Source organism: Arvicanthis niloticus, chromosome 20, assembly GCF_011762505.2.
Source record: "Arvicanthis niloticus isolate mArvNil1 chromosome 20, mArvNil1.pat.X, whole genome shotgun sequence".
Classification (NCBI taxonomy): Eukaryota; Metazoa; Chordata; class Mammalia; order Rodentia; family Muridae; genus Arvicanthis; species Arvicanthis niloticus.
In genome coordinates, this window is record NC_047677.1 from 42,739,362 (window position 1) to 42,763,104 (window position 23,743).

At 49.9% G+C, this 23,743-nt stretch overlaps 1 protein-coding gene across 2 annotated transcripts in view; it reads right to left on the minus strand.

Annotated features, from left to right (window-relative positions):
* Positions 1-1,866: 1,866 nt before the first annotated feature.
* Trappc10 (trafficking protein particle complex subunit 10) overlaps positions 1,867-23,743 on the minus strand; it is a 59,319-nt gene continuing 37,442 nt past the window's right edge. Inside the window, exons 13-23 of one of the 2 annotated variants that reach the window (XM_034524114.2) lie at positions 23,487-23,599; positions 19,656-20,170; positions 18,645-18,786; positions 17,210-17,368; positions 16,387-16,616; positions 14,863-14,963; positions 13,563-13,689; positions 12,033-12,203; positions 8,302-8,479; positions 3,779-3,973; positions 1,867-3,141 (exon numbers count right to left, since the gene is read on the minus strand). In XM_034524114.2, the coding sequence (XP_034380005.1) occupies positions 2,903-3,141; positions 3,779-3,973; positions 8,302-8,479; positions 12,033-12,203; positions 13,563-13,689; positions 14,863-14,963; positions 16,387-16,616; positions 17,210-17,368; positions 18,645-18,786; positions 19,656-20,170; positions 23,487-23,599 (2,170 nt within the window). In that variant the 3' untranslated portion in view covers positions 1,867-2,902. The remainder of the gene's footprint in view (positions 3,142-3,778; positions 3,974-8,301; positions 8,480-12,032; positions 12,204-13,562; positions 13,690-14,862; positions 14,964-16,386; positions 16,617-17,209; positions 17,369-18,644; positions 18,787-19,655; positions 20,171-23,486; positions 23,600-23,743) is intronic. The other variant, XM_076916815.1, reaches the window with a different exon arrangement.

The following is a 23,743-nucleotide window of genomic DNA, read 5'->3' on the forward strand; positions in this document are numbered from 1 at the left end:
GCCACTCCCCTGCCACTACGGGACGCAGCGCGGCGTAAACTAGCTCCGAGACACTGCTCGCGGTTGCAGATCCCGGTCAGGGGCTGAGAAAGCGAGCAAATCACCGCACAACCGCCTGTAACGTTCTTAAAACGTATATTTTTAGAATTTGAATGCTTACACTTTAAACAATCTTAGTACGGTGGCTATACTGACATTTATGTTACAGAGTACTGTGAAAATGGAACCGCCGCCTGCAGTGTCAAGGTGTGGCCGTCACCTTTTCCTAGACCCAGTCCCAGAGAACAGCTGCCAGCTCTCTTACAAAGGGTGTCTTCATGAGAAATAAAAATTTAAAGTCATGTCGGGCTTATTTTAAACGTCACACACTGGTCAGTTCTTTCATAAAAAGTGGCATAACTTTGCATTTTTAGATGAAATCTAGCATGTTTAATTTGCTTTTAAATTTTAACCCTGTTTTAAATGCTAAAGAAAAAAAACCTAAGAGAGGCCTTGTTATCTCTTCATGGGATTTCTAGTCTTATCTGACACAGGCACCCACTCCAGGCTTCACAATGGGGATGTAGGCAGGAGTCGACAACGCTACTACAATCAGAAGTTACAATTCTTCCAATCACAGGAGACCCGTGAAATTAATGACAGCTATAACTGCCTTTCTTCCTGCTGTATCCGCATGTGGTACCAGCTGTCTGTAAACACCAGTGCATTTGCTCCCAAGACACACTCCCGGTCTGCCTTCATCATGTCTAACACCTGTTTCTCTTCACCAAACCACGCATACCCTTACAACAAAATCCAGTGACAGTCTCTTAGCTCTTCTACAAATAGAAGAAACAAGGATGAGTTTGTGTGACAGCTCCCATCTTGAAAACAAAAAACAAACATACAAATGGAATTTTGGGTTAGCTAGAGCAGAGTAGAAAAAAAAATCTCCCTTAACAGATTTGATTTCATCCTATTCCCAGATAACAGAACTACCAACAACATTTTAGATTTCCCCTTTGTTTTATTCTAAATATATATAATTAGAAAACTCCAGAGAACTCAGGGGGTGGGTGGTTAACTCAGAACTGGACTCCACTCTGAAACTAACAGTGCCAGGTAGAAAAGTCTCAAAGACGTCCTCACACATGGACATGACATCTGCAGGACAACTGTCAAGGTTTACTGCAAACAGAGTTCAGGGGGCTATAGACTTTCAGTAAGTGTGAAGTTCCAATTTGCATACCTAGCTCGCCCAAGTTTATTAGTTTTAAACTGCACATAAAATAAGTTTCCTAAAGGTTTTAATAAATGTTTATTTTTAAAGGTTTATTTGTTTTATGTATATGAGGACATTGTCGGTCTCTTCAGACACACCAGAAGAGGGCATCGATCCCATTACAGATGGTTGTGAGCCACCATGTGGTTGCTGGGAATTGAACTCAGGATCTCTGGAAGAGAGGTCGGTGCTCATAACCGCTGAGCCATCTCTCCAGCCCCAATGTTTACTTTCTTTATGCACCCCTCCAATTCCTGCAAATGAAAAAGATTCGGTGGTGGTGTGTTGAGGGGTGGGGTGGGGTCATACCATCCTTCATTTACTGGGTTAAAAGCAAATACACTGACTACTGAAGGTGTTGGCTTGGTTCTCCTGGTTCTACCTGTGCCCCTGATCCCCAGGGCCCAAGCTTGGTCCCTGGAGGACAGCCACTACTGAAAAGGGCTCCTTCCTCTTCCAGCTCTCCTTCTCAGGTTCCACTCACAAAAGCCATGTCAATGAGCCCAGAGCAGTCTGTCTTATATGTACAAAAATACCTCACTTTGGAGGACGGAAAGCGTTTAATACATACAGCATGTATTTACAAGCTATGACTTCTACACCAGTAAAAACAAACACACATTTATTTTGTCCTTGATTTTTGGTGCAACTTATACACAAACATTACATCAGTTAGTCTGTACTCTTAAAAATAAAAAATCAACAATATGTACAATCAAATTTACAACCAAAAGTAAATGAACCCGTTGGTGCGGCATGACTGCAACCCAGTGGCCCAGCTGAGGTCCTCCAGGCCGAGTCCTTCTTTCCGACTGATCAGAGCACAAGAGAAGCCCTCTCGTCCTCACTCCAGATGGAGCATCTTCAGTTCCAAGACTTAAGGTGCAAAAGATGTCATTATACAGCTACAATACATGAGAAGACTTTAAAGTGAGAGAAAACATTTCACCCCCACATCCAACAATTATAATAAATATAGATTTAATTCCAAGTGCATATGTTATTCAATCAACATTAGGGGAATCGGGGATCCAGAACTTTTAGCCTAAGCCATCTCCACAGCACACTTGCCTCTGCTCTGGTCGTCTCTGCAGTACCTTTCACGTGGCTTCCACAGATGGACTTTGTGTCTGCTGGGCATCCCAAGGCACAGAAGGGGTTATGTCCCTCCCACCCCACAGCCCCAAAGCTGTTACTATAAACCCATAACCAGGGACTCTGGTGTGTAGGACAGTGTTTCATCCCAGTGACTGGGCTGTGTGAGAAGGGCACACAGTGCCCTAAGAGGACTGCAGTCTGCTGAAGATCCACCTTAAAGAAACCATGGGGTGCGTGGAGAGCCACCAGGAGAGCTGGGAGAGGACACCAGACCCTCCTGGGAGGGTCTGATGAGTTGGGGATACCAGCACGGAGCACAGGGTCAGGGATAAAAAAATGAAAACAAATCCTGTGTCATAGACAACATGAGGTGACGCTCTACTCCACTGAGCAGCTGAAGGACACTGTTCTCTGCTGTGTCTGTAGCTAGGCAGGACTGCCAAAGTCTGGTTAGAGCTAGTGTGTTACCACAGACCACAATCCAGCCACAGTCCCTAACGTGCACTCACGGCCACTCTGTGGCTTCGCTGACTCATGGCACCGTCAGGTAACACTGACTTCCAGGACGTGGTCGTCTTGACTGGGAATGACCAGAATCTGCATTCCAGTGCTGGAGTTGAAGACCTGGCCAGCAGGCAGTGCCTGGAGCCGGGGCATGGGCAAGCCTTTGTGCTCGCTGCTGGAAGTGGAGTGTGTACTGCCTCTACTCCGCAAGCTGCTGCAGTCCAGCTGGTCGTCTAGGTGCTTGTCCACTGACAGGCTGTCATTTTCTATCCAGCTATCTGTGGAACACACAGCAAGTCAGACCAAGCCACCACAGAGTGAGCCTGGGGAGGGGGCGAGCCAACCTGGGCTGTCATATAGATGCAGAAGAGCCAACCAAGTGTCACGCTGTTATGGGATTCCTGCGGGTTTTTTGAAACTAGAGCAAACTGGAATTTGGGTGTTAACTTCTATTGGCCATGAAAAATGCCATATGAAGCTAAAACTCTATTCAAATACAGAATTTACCATTGATTTTAAGAGGGTTCTGCCTACAGCTTTCTTGCTATGTTCAGGAGACACCACTCTCTGAACTGACAGTGTGGTTTTGTTCTCTCAAGATGCCAGGTAGTGGCAGAAACTGCAGTCCTCAGTTAGCCTTCCCCCGATGGCCAGGAAGACAGCAGGCCAGCACTAATGCACGGTGTAACCAGACCTCGGGGATTCTGTGCTTTCTTTGTTTTAAATTCTATCATGTCTAGGGCTGTGCATGTAAAACAAGCTCTGTGCTAACAGTTCTGCACGAGCGAGAAGCCAAGGCTCTGCTTATGCTCAGTGGAGCTGCAATGAGTGAGGCAACTCTCTGTACTGCTAACATGGACGACTTATCAGGACACGAGCACTTATATAGATGCATCTGCCCTGGGTACTCCTTACCCGCATCCAGTTGAGAGGCGTGAGCAGAGTGGTGGGGGAGGTACTTGAACAGTCGGACATCAGGCAAGGGGAGGTAACCGGCAAACAGAGGCATCACTTCCATGTGGACTCTGTGAGTGGCCTGGGCAGCCAAAGGCATGGAGATGACACCACAGCTCTTCCCACACACAGCCCAGTTGCTGCTGTTGTCCACAACTGGAATGAGGAGGACACACCATGGGTACAGACAGCAAATCGAGACCCTCCCTTTCCAGTCCTCAGTCACAGTGGAGACCCCACGACAGGACACAGGTCTCACCTTAAGCCCACCTTAGAGTGAGCCTGTGCTCTGATAATCCAGGCACAACACTGCTTTAGTGCAACACTCAATTACTTCTAGTCTGACTGGATCACAACAGATGCAGACAGAAAACTATGTATTCCATCAAGAGAAGAAGTGTTAACTAGGCTGTTTGGTGTCTGGAGACACACTTGTCTGAGTAGTTGCATCAAGACCCATGATCTGTGTTGTGCTATAAAAAGGTCACAGCAGGCTCCCATCACAACAGTCCCAATTTCAGCAGTGGACTCCAGTCATGGTTCATGCAAATGACTGTTAGGAGGTGGGCCCGGGTGGAGGAAGGTCTCTCTCTGGAGATGTGCTTTCTGGTCTACCTTGTCTATATATCCTTTTTCTTCTCTGCTTCCTGGATGCTATGGAGTAAGCAGGCTCTGTTACCATATTCCCCAACAGCCATGTCTCTGTCTTGCCTCAGTCCCAAAGCAATGGAGCCAGCTGCTGATGCCTTGATTGTCACGAAAGACAATCTGCCTTTGGTTTTCACAGGCGTCTGTCACAGTGATGAAAAGCTAGCCAGCACTGCCTGGATCCTGTCCCTATCCCTGCCAAGCTTGTCTCACTCTGGGTGTGACCACTCGTGGAGTGAGAATAAAGCATCCACCTTCAGGTGCTTCCCAAGGGTGTACAAAGATGACACACATTGTGTCACGGAGGCCCAGCTCAGGCACAGCAGGGCCTTACCATGTGGCAGCTGTCATCCACATCGATGATTTCGTTTATTGTTTTGAATTATTTGTATTACTGTTGTTTGGAGACAGGGTCTGGCTGCTGTTGAACTCTCACTACGAGGACCAGGCTTACGTTGAATTCACAGACATCAGCCTGCCTCTGCCTCTGCCTCTCTGCCTCTCCTCTGCCTCTCTGCCTCTCCTCTGCCTCTCTGCCCATCTCTCTGCCTCTCCCTCTGTCTCTCTGCCCCTCTCTCCATCTCTGCCTCTGGAGAACTAGGGTTAAAGGGGTGCACACCACGCCCAGCTCATCGACATGCTTCTTAAACCCTTCCCCTGGTCTAGGGTGATCCTAACACTCAGCCTGAGGCCAGGACACTGAGCAAAGCCAGCCAGGGGCCAGAGTGGTGAGCAGGAAAAGACCCTTTCCACAAGAAGCAGACAAGCAGCAAGGAAGGTCACAGCTTCCTGTTCAATGACAGCAGCAGCAGCCTACATAAGATGTGACTTGAAAGCCAGGAGCAATAGAGGAGAACACTGCAGAGGTCAGCTCTCTCCTCCCATCATGAGTCTTGGGGATCAAACCCAGGTGAGCAGGCCTGGTGGCAGGCACAGTGACTCACAGAGCCATCTTGTGTCTGGACAGTCAGAGGTGGCATACACCCAGCCTTCCCTACTGTGCAGTCTCAAATGAGGACAGGAGCTTGCACTGGTAGGTGTGGCCACCACAGTCAAAGGCTTTTGGTATAATTCCACAGAACCAAAGACTTGAGCTGTCTGCCCTCACCCTGACTCTTGCCAAGCTCTGAACCATACCCCTTCCTGTGTTGCTGTCACTTGACACTGTCCCATCTTCAGAAGAGGGGTAAAGACGGCCAGCCGCAACACCATGTGCAAACAGAGTCTACTGTTTTACTGAGCCAGTCAGCAGCTGAGGCCACAGAGCTACAGTAGCCCAGCACTGCATGCTTTTCACCTTCTCAGCTATAGAAGTGTGAAAGGCAATCTGCACTGTGTGCAGATTCTCCATGACAGCCAGGTTCTTCACCTAATGACTGGAAAACTACGATAATCTGTGCTAGCAGATGGTTTTGTTTGTTTGTTTGTTTTTTTTTTTTTTTTTTAAATCAATCATGTGAGGCTGCCACGTCATGTCGGAAAAGAGCATAGAACAAGGCAGGGCCCTTACATCTGTCATCCCAGAACTCTGAAGGCTGAGTCAGGAGAACTTCCATTGAGTTTTAGGCCAGCCTGGGCTACAGAGAGAGATCCCGCCTCTGGCCTCCTTACCACCACCCCCATAAGCCCCCAGCCCACAGTCTTTGTCATGACTGATAAAACTTGCATTCGCCCCTGTGCTTGGCAGTCCCTGTGCCCACTGTGCAGGCAAGTGCTCAGATGTGGATTCGACACTGTGAAATCAAACATGGCGACAACTGGAAGATGTGCAGACTTGGGAAGGCATGCTTTCTAAATGACCAACTCATGGTGCTGCAAAATGACACCTGGCCAAAGATTCCCTCAAAACAAGACAGATGGAAGGACTGCAGGACAGGAGCAACTTCAGACGCCAAGCAGGGAAGATCTGTCAAAGCCTCCTCATGTACTTCAGCTGTACACTGCTTCTCCTTAGAGTGGGCACAGATGACACATGACAGTTCGGTTACCTCTCATTAAGCAAAGGGATGACAGACCCCAGAAGTCAGGTGAACTCTATTTTCCCATTTGGGAACTGTATTTCCTGTACTATTTTATTGATTTATAGTTAAGTGTGTGTGTGTGTGCACGATGCTGCACCACACGATGAGGCACACATGCAAGCCAGTCAGCCCTCTACTTCCAGAGAGGTGTCGGGATGGACTTGGCTGTTAGGTTTTGTGCATGAGACACAAAGCTTTTAAGTTCACACTATCTAACATTAGTTTCCAAGTTGCCCCCAACAAAACCTGAGCCTAGCTCCAGTCTCTAGGCTAATCCCCAACAAGACCAGTATTTCCAGGTTATACCCTCAACAAGACCAGTGTCTCCAGGTTATTCCCCCAACAAACCTGCACCCCTAGGTTACAAGCCCACCCTCTGCCTAACGACCTCCAATGTAGAGGGGAACAGAAGTTAAGTTTATGATATGATTCCCAGCACCAGACAATTATGTTAAAGCCCACAGCAGCTCTCCAATTAGATGCTTGCACACTTACCCTGCTTACTGCCTACTATAAAGCCTTGCCCTGATAGACATTCAGGGATCCCCCACTAACAAAACTGCTCTGCATGATGGTGGCGCATTGCAGGGCCTGAGCTAGCTGGAATAGAATAAAGACCCTGCTGTGAGTTGCATCAGATCAGATCAGCTCCTGTGTGTGTTTCTGGGGATCACTAACACTTCCCTGGCACAACAGTAGCAAGCAAGCTTTGACCTGCTGAGCCATCTGTAGCTCTGTTTAGTTTCACGTGTGTACACATGTTCGTGTGTACGCACATGTCTCTCACAGGCCAGATCTTGCTAGATAGACTAGCCTGGCTGGCAAGCGAGCACCAGGGGCCCGCCTGTCTCTGCCTTCCCTTCCAGCATTGGGGTTAGAGGAGCTGTCACCACATCCAGTTCATTTGTTTTTAAGACAGGGTTTCTCTGTGTAGGAGGCCTGGTTACCCTAGAACTCACTCTGTAGACCAGGCTGGCCTCGATCTCAAAGATCCACCTGCCTCTACCTCTGAGTGCCGGGATTAAAGGTATGTGCCACCACTACCTGGCTATACTCAACTTTTAATACAGGGTCTGGAGACTGAACTTGGGTCCTCATGCCTGCACTTACTGACCAAGTCACTTCTCCAACCCTGTTTTTAAACAGAATCTCAAGTAGTCCAGGCTGACCTAGAATTGACTTGGTAACTGAGGCTGGCCTTAAACCCCCAATTCCTCTATATCTACTTCCCAAGTCCTGGTTACAGGCATGTGGCACCACTCCTAGTCCACTGGTGTTCTGTTAGAAAAGTCTCTTTAAGTTAGTATTAATGTGTGCAGGCATACACGTGCCATGGTCTGCATGTGGAAGTCAGAGGATGTCTGGGAACTGGTCCTTTCTTTCCACTGTGGCTCCAGGGTCAAGCCTAGGTCATCCAGGGTGTTTCTAGGCGAGAGCTATCACCCACTGAGCCATCCTGCTGGCCCCACTATTGCTTTAAACATAAAAAATACTTGGTTCTTCAGTCATATTTAGAGTGATTTTGAGAACTGCAGGGCCTGGGGAGAATAAGAGAGGATAGTGTGTAGTCAGGGGCTTCAGCGGTTGGGAGCACAATGGTTGGACCCTACACAGAAGGGCAGATGCAGCATGAGTGGTCCTGAGTCTGCAGGCTGCTACACAGGGCCTGTTAGAATGCACCGTGATAACAGAGGGTGCTTCGTGAGCCCAGGATATGCTGTAACAGGAATCTATCAGGCAAACACCCCCTCTGAGGAGGCCACACCTCAGTGAAGACTGTGGACTTCACAGCAGCAGGAAGAGCTTGAGTCCTACCTTCATACATAAGCTTTGTGGAAAAATAGTCCTCAGATTCCACGAGTGCTTCATCCTTGTCCACATCCAGGAGGTCAGCGAGCCGTGTGATAGACACCTCCAAGGAGCAGAGCGAGCCTGTCTTACAGTACTCAGCTCCTGAAGCAGGTAAGATCTCAGCTCTCACACTATACAGTGTCTGGAAGGAGGGACAGAGAAGGGACAGCTTACTCCAGTGGCCAGAGGAAAGGCTGTGGAGCCAGGGCAGAGCTGCACAGCCACAGACCCACCTTGGCAGCTAGTCCTTATAGACGCAAGCCCGACTCCATGGCCTTAGACTTTCTTCTGAACTGTGTGGAGCCGGATCTCTCCTTCCCCTGCCACAGCCTCCGGGATCCAAAGCAAGTTACCAGGCTTTCCTCACCACACCAGCCCCTCAGGCACCTTTTAAGTTGTCCGTATTTTCAAACATGGAGTAACCTTCCATGTGTATCCCTTACATCAAGACCATCATCTTAGACTTAGGCATCATCTGCGTGGCCTAAGTCTCCACTAGGGTTTCTACACCCGCCTAGGATATTCTGAAGCATTTTCCAGACAGCCTGCCACTTCACCTTTTATGTTAACACTGAATAGTACTAAGAACTAGACATTTTCTTGCCAAAATACAACACCATTACCAAAACTAGTAAAATAAACACAAAGCCCTGGGTATCATCCAATTCTGTCCGTAATCCCCTTTCTCCATATCAGCCTCATTCTCCATGGATTTCTACACAGAGCAGTATTTTAGCACCACCCAGCACGAACCAAGAGTCCCAACCTGCCTGCTGCCAGTGGCATAGGCAAGAGGTCGACACTACTGAGTTCCAGCTCGGAAGCCAGGCGCTCTCCACCTGTATGTGCAGAGCAACCTAATGTGACCCACCCCAGCCTTGAGCAGCCTGAAAGACCCTGCTTACCAGATAGACCAAATAATAGGGCCTAGGTGGTGTTACCCACTGAGGCTGCACATACAACCTGCTACAGGAACTTAGAGGAATAGACTTGCCTTGAGACATCTCTGGCTGCGACAAAGGATGGGTTCCCCCACCCATCTCCAGGTTCAGTGGGGCTTTCCCTTTCAATTAGAAGAGCTGAATATTAAACTTCGAGCCTTGATCAGAACTTTGTCCTGGCTTCATGCTTTTCTCACCTCTCTGCCCACCCACCCTCCAGTCCCCCTTTCAGGTGAACCCAGTTCGTCCGTGGCTGCAGGCAGTTACAGGTGGTGCCCCGAACGAGGGGCCTGAAAAAGGGGGGCCTGCTGAAAAAACGCGGTCTTAGGTGAAGCTCCACAGAAAATGAAAGAAGAGTATCCCGCACTTGGTAAGCAACGAACAGCCTTGATGCTAGCGATAGCTATTTTTTTGGAGGCTGTGTTAGCAGGAAGTGTGTTTAAGGGGATATGGTCTAGGCTGGATAGGTGCTGACCCGATGCCGACTTCACCTAGAGGGTGACATGAGACAGGAGAATTCTAAACAGGCATTTGTCCGCAGCCTAAGAGCTGACTCAGGAGAACCCAGTTCATCTGTGGCTGCGGTGGCTACAACCTGGCACAGCTCAATAGAAAACAATGCAAAGGAGAGATCTGAGATCTACAATTGTGCTCAAATTCATGGAAAGATGACAACTCCCTGTCCTCAGACAGCCTTGGTAATGACTTTCCTAACAAACACTCAAGTATGCTCAGAGAAAGGCAGATGTCCACAATCTGATGGGCTGGTCTCCTGCTTTCTCATTATGAGGCACAGGGCTGCTGGAGATCACTGAGTAGCCCGTTCCCACAGCCACCTCTAGGGTCCTCATCCCACACCAAACATTGACAGGACACACTAGGTGAACTGACTGTGAGCCTAGCAAAGGACGCACTTCCTGAAGGTTCAAAGGTGGCATCCACCAAGAGTGGCAGTGGGCTTCATCTCAAGTGAGTCTCTCTAGTGATCTCTAGAGAAAACCCAATGGCTGCAGGAAGAGCTGGCCCCTTGCGAATGTGGGCAGCAGCCCTCCCACTGCACTGCTGACACTCTGAGTGTGAGAACAATCAGGTCTTCTCAGTGAGAAACAAGCAGTCACAGCCAGCTGACATCAAACCTTTCTGTGGTGTGCTTTTCAGGGAGCAGGCTGGGGACACCTGAGGAAGTCACAGGACAGAGTGAGCGGCTCACACAAAACAGAAACACAAGCATCAAGACTCTCAAGCTCTTGGGAACCTTTCTAACCCTTAGATCTGAGACCAGAGATTCAAATGACGGAGGGAAAAAAGCTGGACTTCATCAAGAGTACAGTACAAGCTTCTGTTTCCCTGGACATCAAGGCAGTAAATGCCAACTACACAGGGGTAAATGTTTATAAGGTATACACGATTAGGAACAGATACTTGAGACATACTTAAAACCTAATAATGACAAGCCAAACCACTCAATGTAAGTGGACAAAGGATTCTAGTCAGCATCTCTCCAGATCACCTGTAACTACAGGTTACATTACACTGGTCTCTAGGGTAACTAAAGCGAGAAGTCCTGACATGTGCTCCCCACAGATGAGCCCTGAGGACACTGCTAAGGGAAGAATGCTAGTCACATGATCACAGGGACAGGGAATACTGAGACATGTAGACCCACAGGCAGACCCACCTGCAGCCTAGAGTCGCCTGGGTCAGGAGGAAATGAAGAGTAACCGTGCATGGGTAGATATTCCTTTGAGACACAAAGTATTCCCCAACAAGATCAGAACAATGGTCACACAACTCAGAACAAGACTTGTTGAAATGCATACTTGAGAAAGGTGAACACCATGGCACAGACTACGAGACAGCTTTCCATACAGAGATCCTGTCTGAGTCCTAGTGTTAAGAACACATTTCAGGAAAAGTGATCCACTAAAGGCCTAGACTAGATCTGGGCTTCCGGAGGAGTCTGTACTCAGCTTGCACGAGCCCCGGAGGCAAGGCTCGCATGCTGGGTGAGAAGGAGGCAAAAGACACTGGCAGTGAGCCGCCTGGACAGTCCTCCACCCCAGTGGTCCCTGACCGCAGTTCTGTACATACCAGAGCTGTGTGTCGGCACTACAGAAAAACAAGGCACAACAATGGAATAGTTAACTCTGTGGTAATATCCAGAGTTGAAAACACGGGCTTCAAAACAGCTAGTCTGACATGGTTAGAGAGAGGTAGAAAAAAGAAAGGGTCGGTGTCAAATCCGCAATCAGCACCACCGTTTCTGAGACACGCCTGCCGTTCGTTTCCCAGCTGCACTCCACAGTTCTGCCCAGCACACAGTCCAGGACCAAACCCAAGCATGCCTGTGTTCCCAGCTCACAGTCATTCAGAACAGCACACTCAAACTTAAACGAGAGGGAGATTATGAGAAGTTGACAACTTCCCCCTGTGCACTGCCTGTTTTGTGTTTGAAGGCAGTGCCTGGGAGCAGGCGCTCAGGAGAGATAAAATGACTTTAAGGTGTGCCCCCAGATTATTAATGATGACAGAGGGTAGGGGTCTAAGTCATGTATCATCTGCATTGTCAGGAGCAGGTGCACCCAAGGAAGGACAGTGTCACCAACGGGACAGGCGCAAACAGGACAGGCTCTGAGTCAGCTGCTCGGAGGTCCCAGCCTTTCTTGAGCTGTGGCTCCAGGATACTGAGAGAATCCACCCATGACGTGCCCTGTGCTTCCACCCCACACCCCATTTCCCAATAATATTACATACAAAAAAGTTCTCCACTTGGAATTCGTAAGTGTAGGGCTTCAAGGAGACGGTGAGCCGCTCTTCAGAAGCCGGGGAGAACCCCACAGAGAAGCGGCAGTGCAGAGGAGGGGGCGGCTCCTGTGTCCACGTCAGCTCCCAGACAAAGAACACGGCCTGCCTGCTGTGGATAAGCTGTAAGGAGAGGCACAGCTAGGGTCACAGTGCTCGGAGCCTTGCAGAGCAAAGGGGCATGGGTCAGGCAGAGTCTGCTGGGAGCCTGTGGCCTCCTGGGGTTAAGCAGCACCTACCACTGCCCCAAGCCTGCTCACCTGGCCTGGTTGTACAGATCTGGACCCCCCCCCAGGCCTGCCCGCCTGGCCTGGTTGTACAGAGCCGGACCCCACCCCCAGGCCTGCCCGCCTGGCCTGGTTGTACAGATCTGGACCCCCCCAGGCCTGCCCGCCTGGCCTGGCTGTACAGAGCCAGACCCCCAGCTGGTAAAATCTGCTTTATGACTGCAGAAGCTTCCCAGCATCAGAAGTCCTCCCTTCCACATGGCTCCACAACATGGGATGCCACTGTCGCAGCTGGACCAATGGCAGACACTGCCTGGAGGTGGGCTCCTGACTGAGGAAGGAGGTCACTGGGGTACAAAAAGAACAGTGCTCCCTCCCCTACTTCTTTCCCTTCTCCTCGTTCACTCCCTGGCTCCCATAAGGTACTGGCAATAGCAGGTCTGCTCCCCCATGCACTCCCCTCCGTGCTGTGCAGCCCCATGAACTAAAGAGAACCATAGACTAAAGAGACCTCTGGAACCAGGGCCAAAGAACCTTTTCCTCCTTTCAGGTAACTTCTCTCAGGCACTGTGTCTGTCACAGTACAGAAGGTTAGCACAACCATCACCGTATACATCCATGTCAATCACTTCCTATTAACATAAAATAACTTAGAAACAAGTCTAGACACACACATGGCCTCAACACTAGGGTCTACACCTACAGGGTCAGGACAGGCTCAGCAACATCTAACAACAGCCAAGTAAGCAGTAGTGGGAAAGCCTGAAAGACTGGAGCTGCAGTCACCACCAGGAATCCTCTGACCAACATCCAGCAACAGTTACTGACAAAAGGACACATAGAAAGGGTGGAAAATACCAGGGAGTGGGGGCCCAAATGTCAGCTTCTATAGCAGCACAGAACAGTAGGCCATTCCTCACAGTGGCACAGGACCACACTGGCTCAGGGTGACAGCATGCAGACAGGGAACAGAAACCACACAAGCCTGTGTTCACATACACCACACATGGGGCCGTCAAGCTCAAGGCTTAACCCTAAAACGACAAAGGCGTTCTTGCGCCACATGCTGCCCCCCTTCTAAGCCAGCTGTTCCACAGGCGGCTATGTAAGCACATGACATGGTGCAACTCTGACTTAGGCTGCCCTCGGTGCAGCTCATCCAAGTCAGCACAGGATCTGCTCAGTGCCAGGCGGTCACTCTGGGCTCCTTCCCTCACCTGCTGAGAATCTGATGCTCAGAGCAGATGACAGTTACCTGCTGGGACTGTGTGTTCAGGGGTGCCAGCCTCAGGTCAGTAGCATGACCCTTGTCTTCCAGATTACTGTCTGACAGCTCAAAGTCCAGTTCCGACAGGTTCTGGACACAGACTTGCACATATTTCCTAAAACACAGAAACAAGGTGGTCACTCCAACACTCAGCACTCTGACTCCCTGTGTCTCAACTAATTCTGTCCAGGATGACTATCTCCATTAGGAAGACTGAGGTGGAAGACCCACCCCGAGCACGGCGGGGTCACTCCATGGGCTAGCACCCCAGTGTGGCTGAGAAGGCAAAGCAAGTGGAGCACTAAATCAACCTCTTTCCTTTCCGACTGTGGGTGCAGCATGAGTGGCTGCCCATTGCTCTGCTGCCATCCGCCCCACTCTGCTGGACTGTATCCCCTAGAACTATCAGCCCTAATAAACCCTTCTTTAAGTTGCTTTTGTCACAGCAACAAGACAAGGAACGAATACAGACATTTTCTTAGCTGCTCTAACAAAGCTTTAGAGATCATGGAGGTTTTCAACATTTGCATGTAATGTTTCCCTGCTCTGAGCGATGAAGAAGAAAAGTACTGCTAGTGTAACACTTCATTCTCATAACCAAGCCAATCCCAGCAGTCCACGGGAGAGAGACTATTACAGAGAGAGGGAAGAGTCGGGGGTGCCAGTGCTGTCACTTGAAGCAGGAAGAGCAGCGGCCCTGACACCTCTGCACTCCACAGTAGGTCTGACCATCCCTCTGGAGCAGGAGTGCTGAGCTAGGTGACCTGGCTGCTCCCAGGAGATATCAGCAAACCTGGGCACCTGGGGCTGTGGTGCTGGTGTAGTGACAACACCCAGAGGCACCACAGAGCACTCTGCAGAGTATGGCGCAGCAAACCTAGCCAAGCACCAGGCCCCAGATATTAGTGTTACAAGCTCTCTACCCTGGAGGCAGCTAGCGGTGACCAAGGGCTCAGTGACAGAGAACTAGCTACACAGACCTATGGGGGTGCACTGGGCTGCCAGAATGAAACTCCTTGTAGAAGCTGATCAACTGGAGTTTGACTGTACCCCAGTCACTTAAACAGAGATGACGGGTAGAAAGAGACTGGGGACCAGTTGAAGATCTGATTTGGATTTCATCTAAAACTTTACACTTGACATGTCGGGTGTGAGGCAGAGGAAGCTGGGAACATGGGCTGGGTATCCAGGACACAGGGAGCTACTCTGGTAATGTGTAAAACCCTAGTGACACACAGAGACAAGCTATGCACGGGTCTATTCCAGGGAAGAAGCAGAGCTCCCTTACCGGGTTCCAGCAGACAGCAGAGAGTGTGCAGTCCTGAAGGGCACACTGAATGTCAGTGCAATGACAGTGGAGTATATAGACCACGGGCAATCGATGGACACCTGCAGAGAAACAGGGACACCTGTAACCCACCAGACAACAACACAACCCTGTCACCATCCAGCCAGTGCACAGTGGCTTCTCTATGGTTCACCATCACTGTCCTGAGAGACATTCTATTAAACATATTCTCACATGGACAGGTGACAGACCAATAAGGAATGAAGACAGAATTGGACGCCATGCCAGAACAGCAGCTCAGCCCCCAGCACATGCACTCTGGCAGGAAAGGAGCCAGAGCAGCTGCCTCGGCCACCAGAGGCTGAGATGCCAAATGCAGCAAGGATCCCAAGGCTGTAAGCAACAAGGAACCACTGGAAAGCAAGCAGCTATCCAATTACTTCACTTGCCTGATAGAATCTAGCTAAAGGCCAACTAAAGTTGGGGTACGGTGTAGACAAAGAGACACTCAGTGGGGGCAGGAGAGAAGCAGGTCTTGAGTTTGCTTGTATCCCCACACTGAGCAGAGCGATCTACTGGGTGTAAACCACATCTCCCACTGAAGGAGACACCATCTTTACTCCCTGTATCCTATGCACAGCGTGCAAGGAGAAACTTCCTAACTACTCTTCAAGACTGTAGTGGTTTGGATGGGCACGGCCCAGAGCTCATGTCTGCACACTCGGTCCCTAGCTGATGGGACTGTTAGGGAGGGAAGGGTTAGGAGTGCCTCCCCGAGGAGCTGTGCCGCTGAACCCAGGCTCTGAGGTTTTAAAAGCCCACCATTACTAGTTAGCTTTCTCTGTTTCATGCTTATGGATCAACATGTAAGCTCTCAGCTGCTGCTGTAGTGCCATGCCTGCCTACATGTTGCCATGCTCCCCGTCATGATGGTCATGTGGTCATGGACTCTAACCCTCAGAAACCACAAGCCACAAAGCAAATGCTTTCGTCTATAAGCTGTCTGGAAGACTGGAAAGGAATAGCTCTCTACAGAGATTGCATTTAAAGTGACTGCTGGCTGAGGCCTGCCCTACTGTTCCTGTACCCATGCTGGATGATGTGGGTAGCTCAAAGGAGCCTCAGAATTGGAACCCAAGTCACAGGAGGTGGACACGCCTGGCAATACTCCATGAGCTGATTTCACATGCACCTATAACCTGAGCAACCATATCTCCGAGGAGCTGTCAACAGATGCCAGCCCCAGGCCCTGCATCAATAGAGCAGTTCCTGGCTGAGTTGACCCAGGGCTGGTGTGACACAGCTCCTGCAGCCTGGTCATAAGATGCATGGATCTACCCTCCTTCCCAGTGTCCTAGTGACATCATTCTAGCTGCAGTGAAGTCAGAGCCTCCTTGTCTTCTATGTGGCCACAGCCCCGATGATTGCACATGAAAGCACGGGAGGACAGGAAATCGATTCCATGCTCCTCTGACCCAGACAGACAGGCTACTGCCTACCCATATAACCCAAGACCCTCTCTACCTTGTGATCTGTGGTGACCATACAATTGCCATCTCTCTGAGAATCTTTCTGCTTCCTGTGGAGCTCTGGTGTCCCTGGAATACTGGTGTCCCCGCCAGCAACCGGAGCTGAAGGTAAAGACAGAACCTCCAGCTCAAACTCGATCACATGGTACGCAGGTGCAGTAGGAAGACCGATGCTTGTGACCTTGTCAGAGGACTGGATCCGGAGCAAGGCAGTGGAACACTCTTCTGTGGGAAACAGAAAGTCACCTCAGACAGCTCCTTGTCTTGCTCCCTGTCAGCAGAGGTGCTGCCGAGCTCTTGCTGTCCTAAGTACATGAATGAGGACAGTACTAGCGGAAAGGCAGGAAAATCTAAGAACCAAGATGGGGCTCCACAGGAGGATGGCAACAGACATGGCTCAAAGCGCAGACAGGTGGGGCAGCTGCCACACACCTGCATGTTCCATCTCACTGCCCCAAGAAAAACGAGAGGAGGGCTAGGGAGTGGGACCTAAGAGCGTCATCTGCGTTGGCCCGTGAGTGGGTGAGTGGTGGCTGAAGTGGACGAGGCTGGAAAAGCACTCCTGTGGAACATGCTTCAGCTGTGAACCTGCACCGAGAGTCCCTGGCAAGGTTGGCAGCACTTGGCACCTAAGGAACACACCATGCTCAGTAACATCCCTAAATGTATGCCACACGCAGATGCTAGCTCCTGTCACTTACAAATGCTAACCTCAGAGGACATGGTAAGGTGTCAGACAAGTGTCAGCGCAGTGATGCCTGGTGATCCTTCCATCCTGGAAGTGTGTGAATACAAGAGCCCAGCTTGGCCTGCCTTACCTCTTGAGTTGGAGTAGACCACAGCTCGGTTCTCCGCCTGACACAAGATGAGCATGGCTTCCACATTGCTGAGCTGAAGGCTGTCTCCGTTTTTTACTGTGTAATGGCCAGTAGTAACAGTAAACTTGACTTTCTGAGGAATGCCAGCCAAAAGGCTATCTAAATGAAACAAGACAGCAATTACTAATTCTGTCCCGAGAAAGCAGTCATGGGAGCCATAAAGAGGTGACAAGCTTTTCTTTCTTTACTGAAGAGGTTGTTAACTCTGAGCACCATTTCCTGCTGCCTCACTTTTTCCTCTCAGGATGGGCCGCAAGACCCAGCAAGACGTCACTGAGAACAAAGGACACTGTGACCCTGAGGGAGGGGAATGTCACCTGGGCTGGCAAAGTGAGATTATGGTGTTCATAAATTATCAAGTCAAACAGGTGGCTGGGGGACAGGCAGGAAGTGGACACTGGAGCTGTTCCAGAGAATGAAGCAGGGGATCAGGCAGGGTCAGGGGAGCAGGTAAGAGACCAGAGACAAGAAGGAAGGCAGGAGGGGAAGGCAAGACCATGGCACAGAGAAGAACAAGGGCCAGGGATTCCTAGGAGCAGAGCTCAGGCTGTCCCTAATATAGCCCCATGCAAGAGGCCCTGGAGACAGACTGCTGCGCCTGACACTCAGGAGCATCTGCTGGCGGCCCTGAGAGAAGCTGCAAAAGAAAGTACAAAGAACTGAGGAAATTTAACTGGAAAAAAAAGTTTTCCTTTCTGTGTTTTTTTTGTTTTGTTTTGTTTAAAATAAAAGAAGTTTATCATGGTTCACTGCTAGGGCTAAAATCAAGGATCTGCACCTAGTGATGGCATCCTGAGACAGTCAGGACCTTGCTTGGAAAGACAAGGAGTGTGTGTGGTGTGGCTTATGTGTGCACTTGTGTGCCCAAATGTGCACCAGAAAACTGCAGTCCTTGCTGTTATTTGTGAATGGAAGAAGACAGCAGACAAAGGTGTTCCTAGTCTAAGACCTTGGCTCTCAGGTGGACGCTTGTTCCTTCTTTGAAAGCTTACCAGCTGGATAGAAACTCTGGGATTCTCAGGGCCATGCTGTGGAGTTAGGCCCACTCAGAACTTCAAAGACGAGGCCTGACCAGGGTGTGAACTACACTGTGTGATGCACTCACAGGGAGCTAGTTGCACAAGTTCCCTGCAGAATGCCTTTGTGTCTTCCTTTCAGATACTCCATGGTTACTAAGCATGACGGCTAGCAATCATAGGACAGTGACCATCCCCATGCGCAGAGCGCAGCCAGTGGCTTCCAGGCTGCTCCCACTACCCCTTCTTGGAGTCCCCTGCAGGCAGACAGCAGAGGAGTGAGGAGCTGTACAAGGTGGTACACGAGACCCTCCTTCAACCCCTCTCTGGATCCCTGTGTGGCTGCAGGCCGCACTCACCAGCCAGCGGTTCCACATGCAGCTGAGGCTCCTGAGAGTACACGTCATACTGTACAATGGGGTGGATGTGTGCAAGGACAAACCACACAGGGCCCACCGAGGCCCGAAGTTGCCGCAGCGTGTATGTTCCAGGTTCTTTGGCCTAGAAGCAAAACAAGGTACTTGGAAAGATGATACTTTCTGTGTTACAAGTCCTGAAGGTAAAGATGAGCCGTCGTCCTCTCACTCAAATGCTACCTGTCTTCCCTGCAGCCCTGTCCTGTGTATCGCACCTACACCTAGGCTGCTCCAAGAAATTGCTGGCTCTCAGGCCCTTTCTGAGCAACTGATGCTTCTGGCTCAGCTTTAGCCTCTAATGAGGTAGGGTAAGGATCTGAATGTGATGCACTTTTCAAAAGGCATGGAGTGAGGCATTCAGCTGGTGCAAGGCCCGTTAGGGCAAGACCATACCCACGTGGGACACAAACCTCTTCCTCAGACCCTGACTTCTCATGAGGTCAAAGGAACAGGGTACGCTCCGCTCCATCTGAGCAAAGTACACAGTGCTGACACCCAAGCGGCCAGCAAAGGCGAAGCTTATACAGCAGGTCACCTTCACAATCTCCTCATACACATGGGAGCCAGCTAAGAAAACCCAGTAGCACAGCCAGCTAAAAAGCTAACTACGAGTCCAAACAGAGACCTTCATAAAAACTTCATTCACTAGCTGGGGATGGTGGCTCATGACTGTAGAGAGGCCGAGGCAGGAAGACCGCCATGAGCTTGAGGCTACTCTAGGCTATATAGTGAATTCTAGGCCAGCCTGGGCTACAGTGTAAGAGCCTGACTCAAAATAAAACCAAAACAAAACCAAAGCTTCATTCAAAAACTTATCAATAGGCAAACTACTGTGTAGAGAGGATGTAGAAAGCTGTGTCTTCTCTAAAAGCAGCAGAGGGCTTCACAGCACTCGGAGGCTCCTCCCATCTCCACCAGCTGACAGCCCTGCCCTGAGCCCAGCCCAGCCCATACCTGGGTCTTGAAGGCTATCTTGTTGGCACCTGGCTGCAGAGTCACACTGCTGCACTTCAGCACGTGGGCCCCGTCCTCCAGAGCCAGCGCTGAGGACGGCTCTAGAGACGGGCCGCCCTCCTGCTTCCTCAGGAGCATGTGGACGTTCCTACAGATGATGCCTGTGCTGTGCAGCGCGTTATCAGAGGGGCTTCTCTCCAACACCTCCGACAACTCCAGGGCAGGCAGGCTGTTCTGAGACACAGGGAACAGGGAGGCCTCGGCTGGGAAGGTGATGATTCCATTGGAAGTCTTGTGCTTGGTCAGCCACTCAGCTGTCTTCCGGTAGTTGTTTTTTTCGATGCTGAAGTGGACGTTGACAGCAATCTGGTCCACGTGGACAGGAACAGGCATCTGGCTGCAAACAGTCATCTCCACAGTCAGGACGCCCCCCGCATGGACCACAGCATTGGGAGGCTCAAAATGCAGATCCTTTAGCCGTGCAAACGAGTGCATGGGTAATACCACCTTGTGACCTGCAGACAAACACCATGTCCCACACTGAGCCACATCTCCTGCTGGCACTGGGAGGCACTACACAGCCAGCTCAGAGACACGGACATTAGGACAGAGTGCAAACTCCCCGACCTCCCACACACCTTCCATCACAATAGCAGACTAAACAGAGGTTTCTATAACTCTGGAAGGAGCAAACTGCAGCAGTGAAATTTTCCACAGCTACTTTGGCAAGTTTAGGAGAAACACAGAACAACTGCTCCGCAATTTAAGTAAGACTGGCCAGCAGTTTGATTTCTAGAGTCCGCCACAAGGGACTCAAGTAACCTCCCAAGCAACTTTTAGAAACTCTCCAGTAAAGAAACCAAGTACTCCACTGTGTACCTGAAAGTTAGTCCTGGCATTTGCCAGTCTTTGGAGATAGTTGAAAAACAGCTGCCCACAATGGGGTGGGGTGTGCTCTACAGACATGGAGATGGGTGAGAACCTAGTATTCTCTGTACCCTCCTGTGTCTTCCTTTCCACAAGGGCCTTAGCTGAGTCTAGGAATGGTACAGTTCTGCGGAACCACTGAATAGTCCTGATGACCTAAAGGGGCGGCTGGGGGTGGGCTCAGATAAAGTGTGATTAGCAGGGTGTAGCTATGGCTATGCCTCTTGAGTTGAGCCCATTCAAAAACCAACCAACCAACCAACCAACCAACCAACTAACCAACCAACCAACAACCAACCAAAGTCTGCCCATAAATTAAAGCAGACTTGCCACAACTGACCTAAGAAACAGACAAATGCCTTCAGAACTTCTGCTCACACAGAGGGGCCAAGAAGCAGGAGAGAATACCCTCCCTCCCATCATGGCCCCCACAGCAGCAAGCAGAGATGTCTGTAAAGCAAACCACCTGATGCTGCTAAGAGTATCATCGGGTGGCTCTATGGGTGGGTGGGGCAATCCACTTCTGCAGCCTGTGATCACACCCAGGAGCCAGAACCTTGTGGAGAAGTTGTTGTCATACTCACAACTGCTTCAGATTGACTGATGCATGTAACCCGCTGCATGCACATCTGTGGCAGTTGGACATGGGTGTTTGGGAGGTTAATCAGACTAAAGGAGGTCAAGCAGCACTTAGAGGAGACATCCCAAGTGCTTGCTGTCTTCTGCACGGTCTGTAAGGACACAGCAAGGAAGAAGCCCTCACCAGAATATGACCCTACTGTACCTGCATGTGATGCTTTGTAGAAGCTCAGCTAAGGGAGTGGCACTATTAGAAGGTGTGGCCTTGTTGGAAGAGGTGTGGCCTCATTGGAGTAGATGTGTCATTATGGGCATGGGCTTTAAGAGCCTCATCCTAGCTGCCTGGAAGTGAGTATTCTGCCAGCAGCCTTCAGATGAAGATGTAGAACTCTCAGCTCCTCCTGCACCATGCCTGCCCAGATGCCACCATGTTCCCTCCTTGATAATAATAGACTGAACCTCTGAACCTGTAAGTCAGCCCCAATTAAATGTTGTCCTTTAAAAGACTTGCCTTGGTCATGGTGTCTGCTCACATCAGTAAAACCCTAAGACCCTTGCACTTCTAGCCCCTAGAACTCAATGCATTAACAAATGCCTGCTGTTAAGTCTCTGTGACGCAGTGTTTTACAAACACAACCTGAAAGGAGAGAGTACCATGATGCTTCTCTTAAAAGGGTTCTTAGTCAACTAAACGCAAGGAGCAGAACTGTAAGTTTTGTCTGGCCACACAAACCATCCAGTGCCTTCCTCTGAGCACCAACCCTAAATCTAACCTTCCAGAGTCTATAACTTGGAGACTCCCAGGTGGAGACCCAGGATCAGCTTCCAGAAGGTGAACTGATCTGAATGACCGCTGGCTCAATGTCTTGGAAATAAAGAAATGGTGCAGCAACACATGCCACACACCATGAGCCTTGGAAACACTGGAGTCAGAGAAGCCAGTTACAAGAGTCTCCGTGTGATAGAGTCTATACCAAGCAGAGCGGTGGCTGCAGGGGCTGGAAGGGCAAGTGTGGGTTTCCTTCTGGCTAACAGATGGACTGTACTGGGGGATACGCACATCTGTACATACACTAAAAGCCACTCAATTATGTGCTTCAAATAGGAATTCAGGAAAAATAAATTCTATCTCAGCAAAGCTGTTATATTTAAAAGAAAAGTGTGTCTTAAAAAAAAAGACATGAGAGTAAATGTTCTGAATCAAAAAAGAACTGAGACATAACAAACTTAATATACGTGCCAAGAATTAAATGATACTTGGCTCTTCACTGAACTCCATTAAAATCATGTATATGGGTCTGGAGAGATGGCTTGATGGGTAAGTGCTTGACATGTATGCATGTACAGCTCAGTTTGGAACTGCAAGCATAGTGGCATGCATGTGCTACTGCAGCACGGGAGAGCAGACACAGGCAAACTGCAGCAGCTCTCGGACAGCCGGTTTACAAACAACAAGCTCTAGGTTCAGTGGGAGACCTTGGCTCCAAAACTAAGTGAAGTGATTAAGAAAGACATCCTGGTAAACACTGGCCTACCCACATACACACACACACACGCACACGCACACGCACACGCACACGCACACGCACAGGCACAGGCACACACACACAGGCACACACACACGGGTGTAGTAATACATGCTTAGCACTTGAGAGGCAGATGCAGGAGGACTATTTCAAGTTTAAGACAAAGCGGGTCTACACAACTAATTTCAGACTAGCCAGGACCACACAGTGAGAACATGTCTCAAAACAAAACAAAACAAAAATTACACCAATTCATGGAAACACTCAGAGATAATCAGAAAAACCTGAGCCTAGGACTTCAGGCAGCTATCAGAGTCCTGTAGGTCCCTGTGAATGACTCTTGTGTGATAAGGGTCTGGAGCACTCCTCTATGTCAGAAGCATGCTAACTCTTGTGTGATAAGGGTCTGGAGCACTCCTCTATGTCAGAAGCATGCTAACTCTTGTGTGATAAGGGTCTGGAGCACTCCTCTATGTCAGAAGCATGCTAACTCTTGTGTGATAAGGGTCTGGAGCACTCCTCTATGTCAGAAGCATGCTAACTCTTGTGTGATAAGGGTCTGGAGCACTCCTCTATGTCAGAAGCATGCTAACTCTTGTGTGATAAGGGTCTGGAGCACTCCTCTATGTCAGAAGCATGCTAAGCTGTTTAGGTGAAGTCCAGAGCTTCAATCGAGTTCAGCAAAGAAAAAGAAATGGAGAGACAAAGACCCACGGCTATTTCTCACAGGCAGGCAGCATGGCCTCGCTCATTTCATACTATGACAATCCTGTGACTCAGGATTAGCCACCAGTCTCACCTGGGTTGTCCTCTTGCTGGCTGGCAAAGCTGAGGATCTCCTGGCAGAAGTACTTCCTCTCCTCCTCTGTCAGGTGATGATCGCTGGCCAGAAGGCTGCTGGTCTGCAAGTAGCTGAAGTGGTGAGTTAAGGGCCATGAGGGAGGAGCTCCTGAGGAGGATGTTGGGGCAAAGGGCCTTCGGATGTCCTCGCCTACCTTCAAAGGTGGCCCAGAGAAGAACTGTCTTTGATTTTCAACATTCTTAGAAACTCAGAGT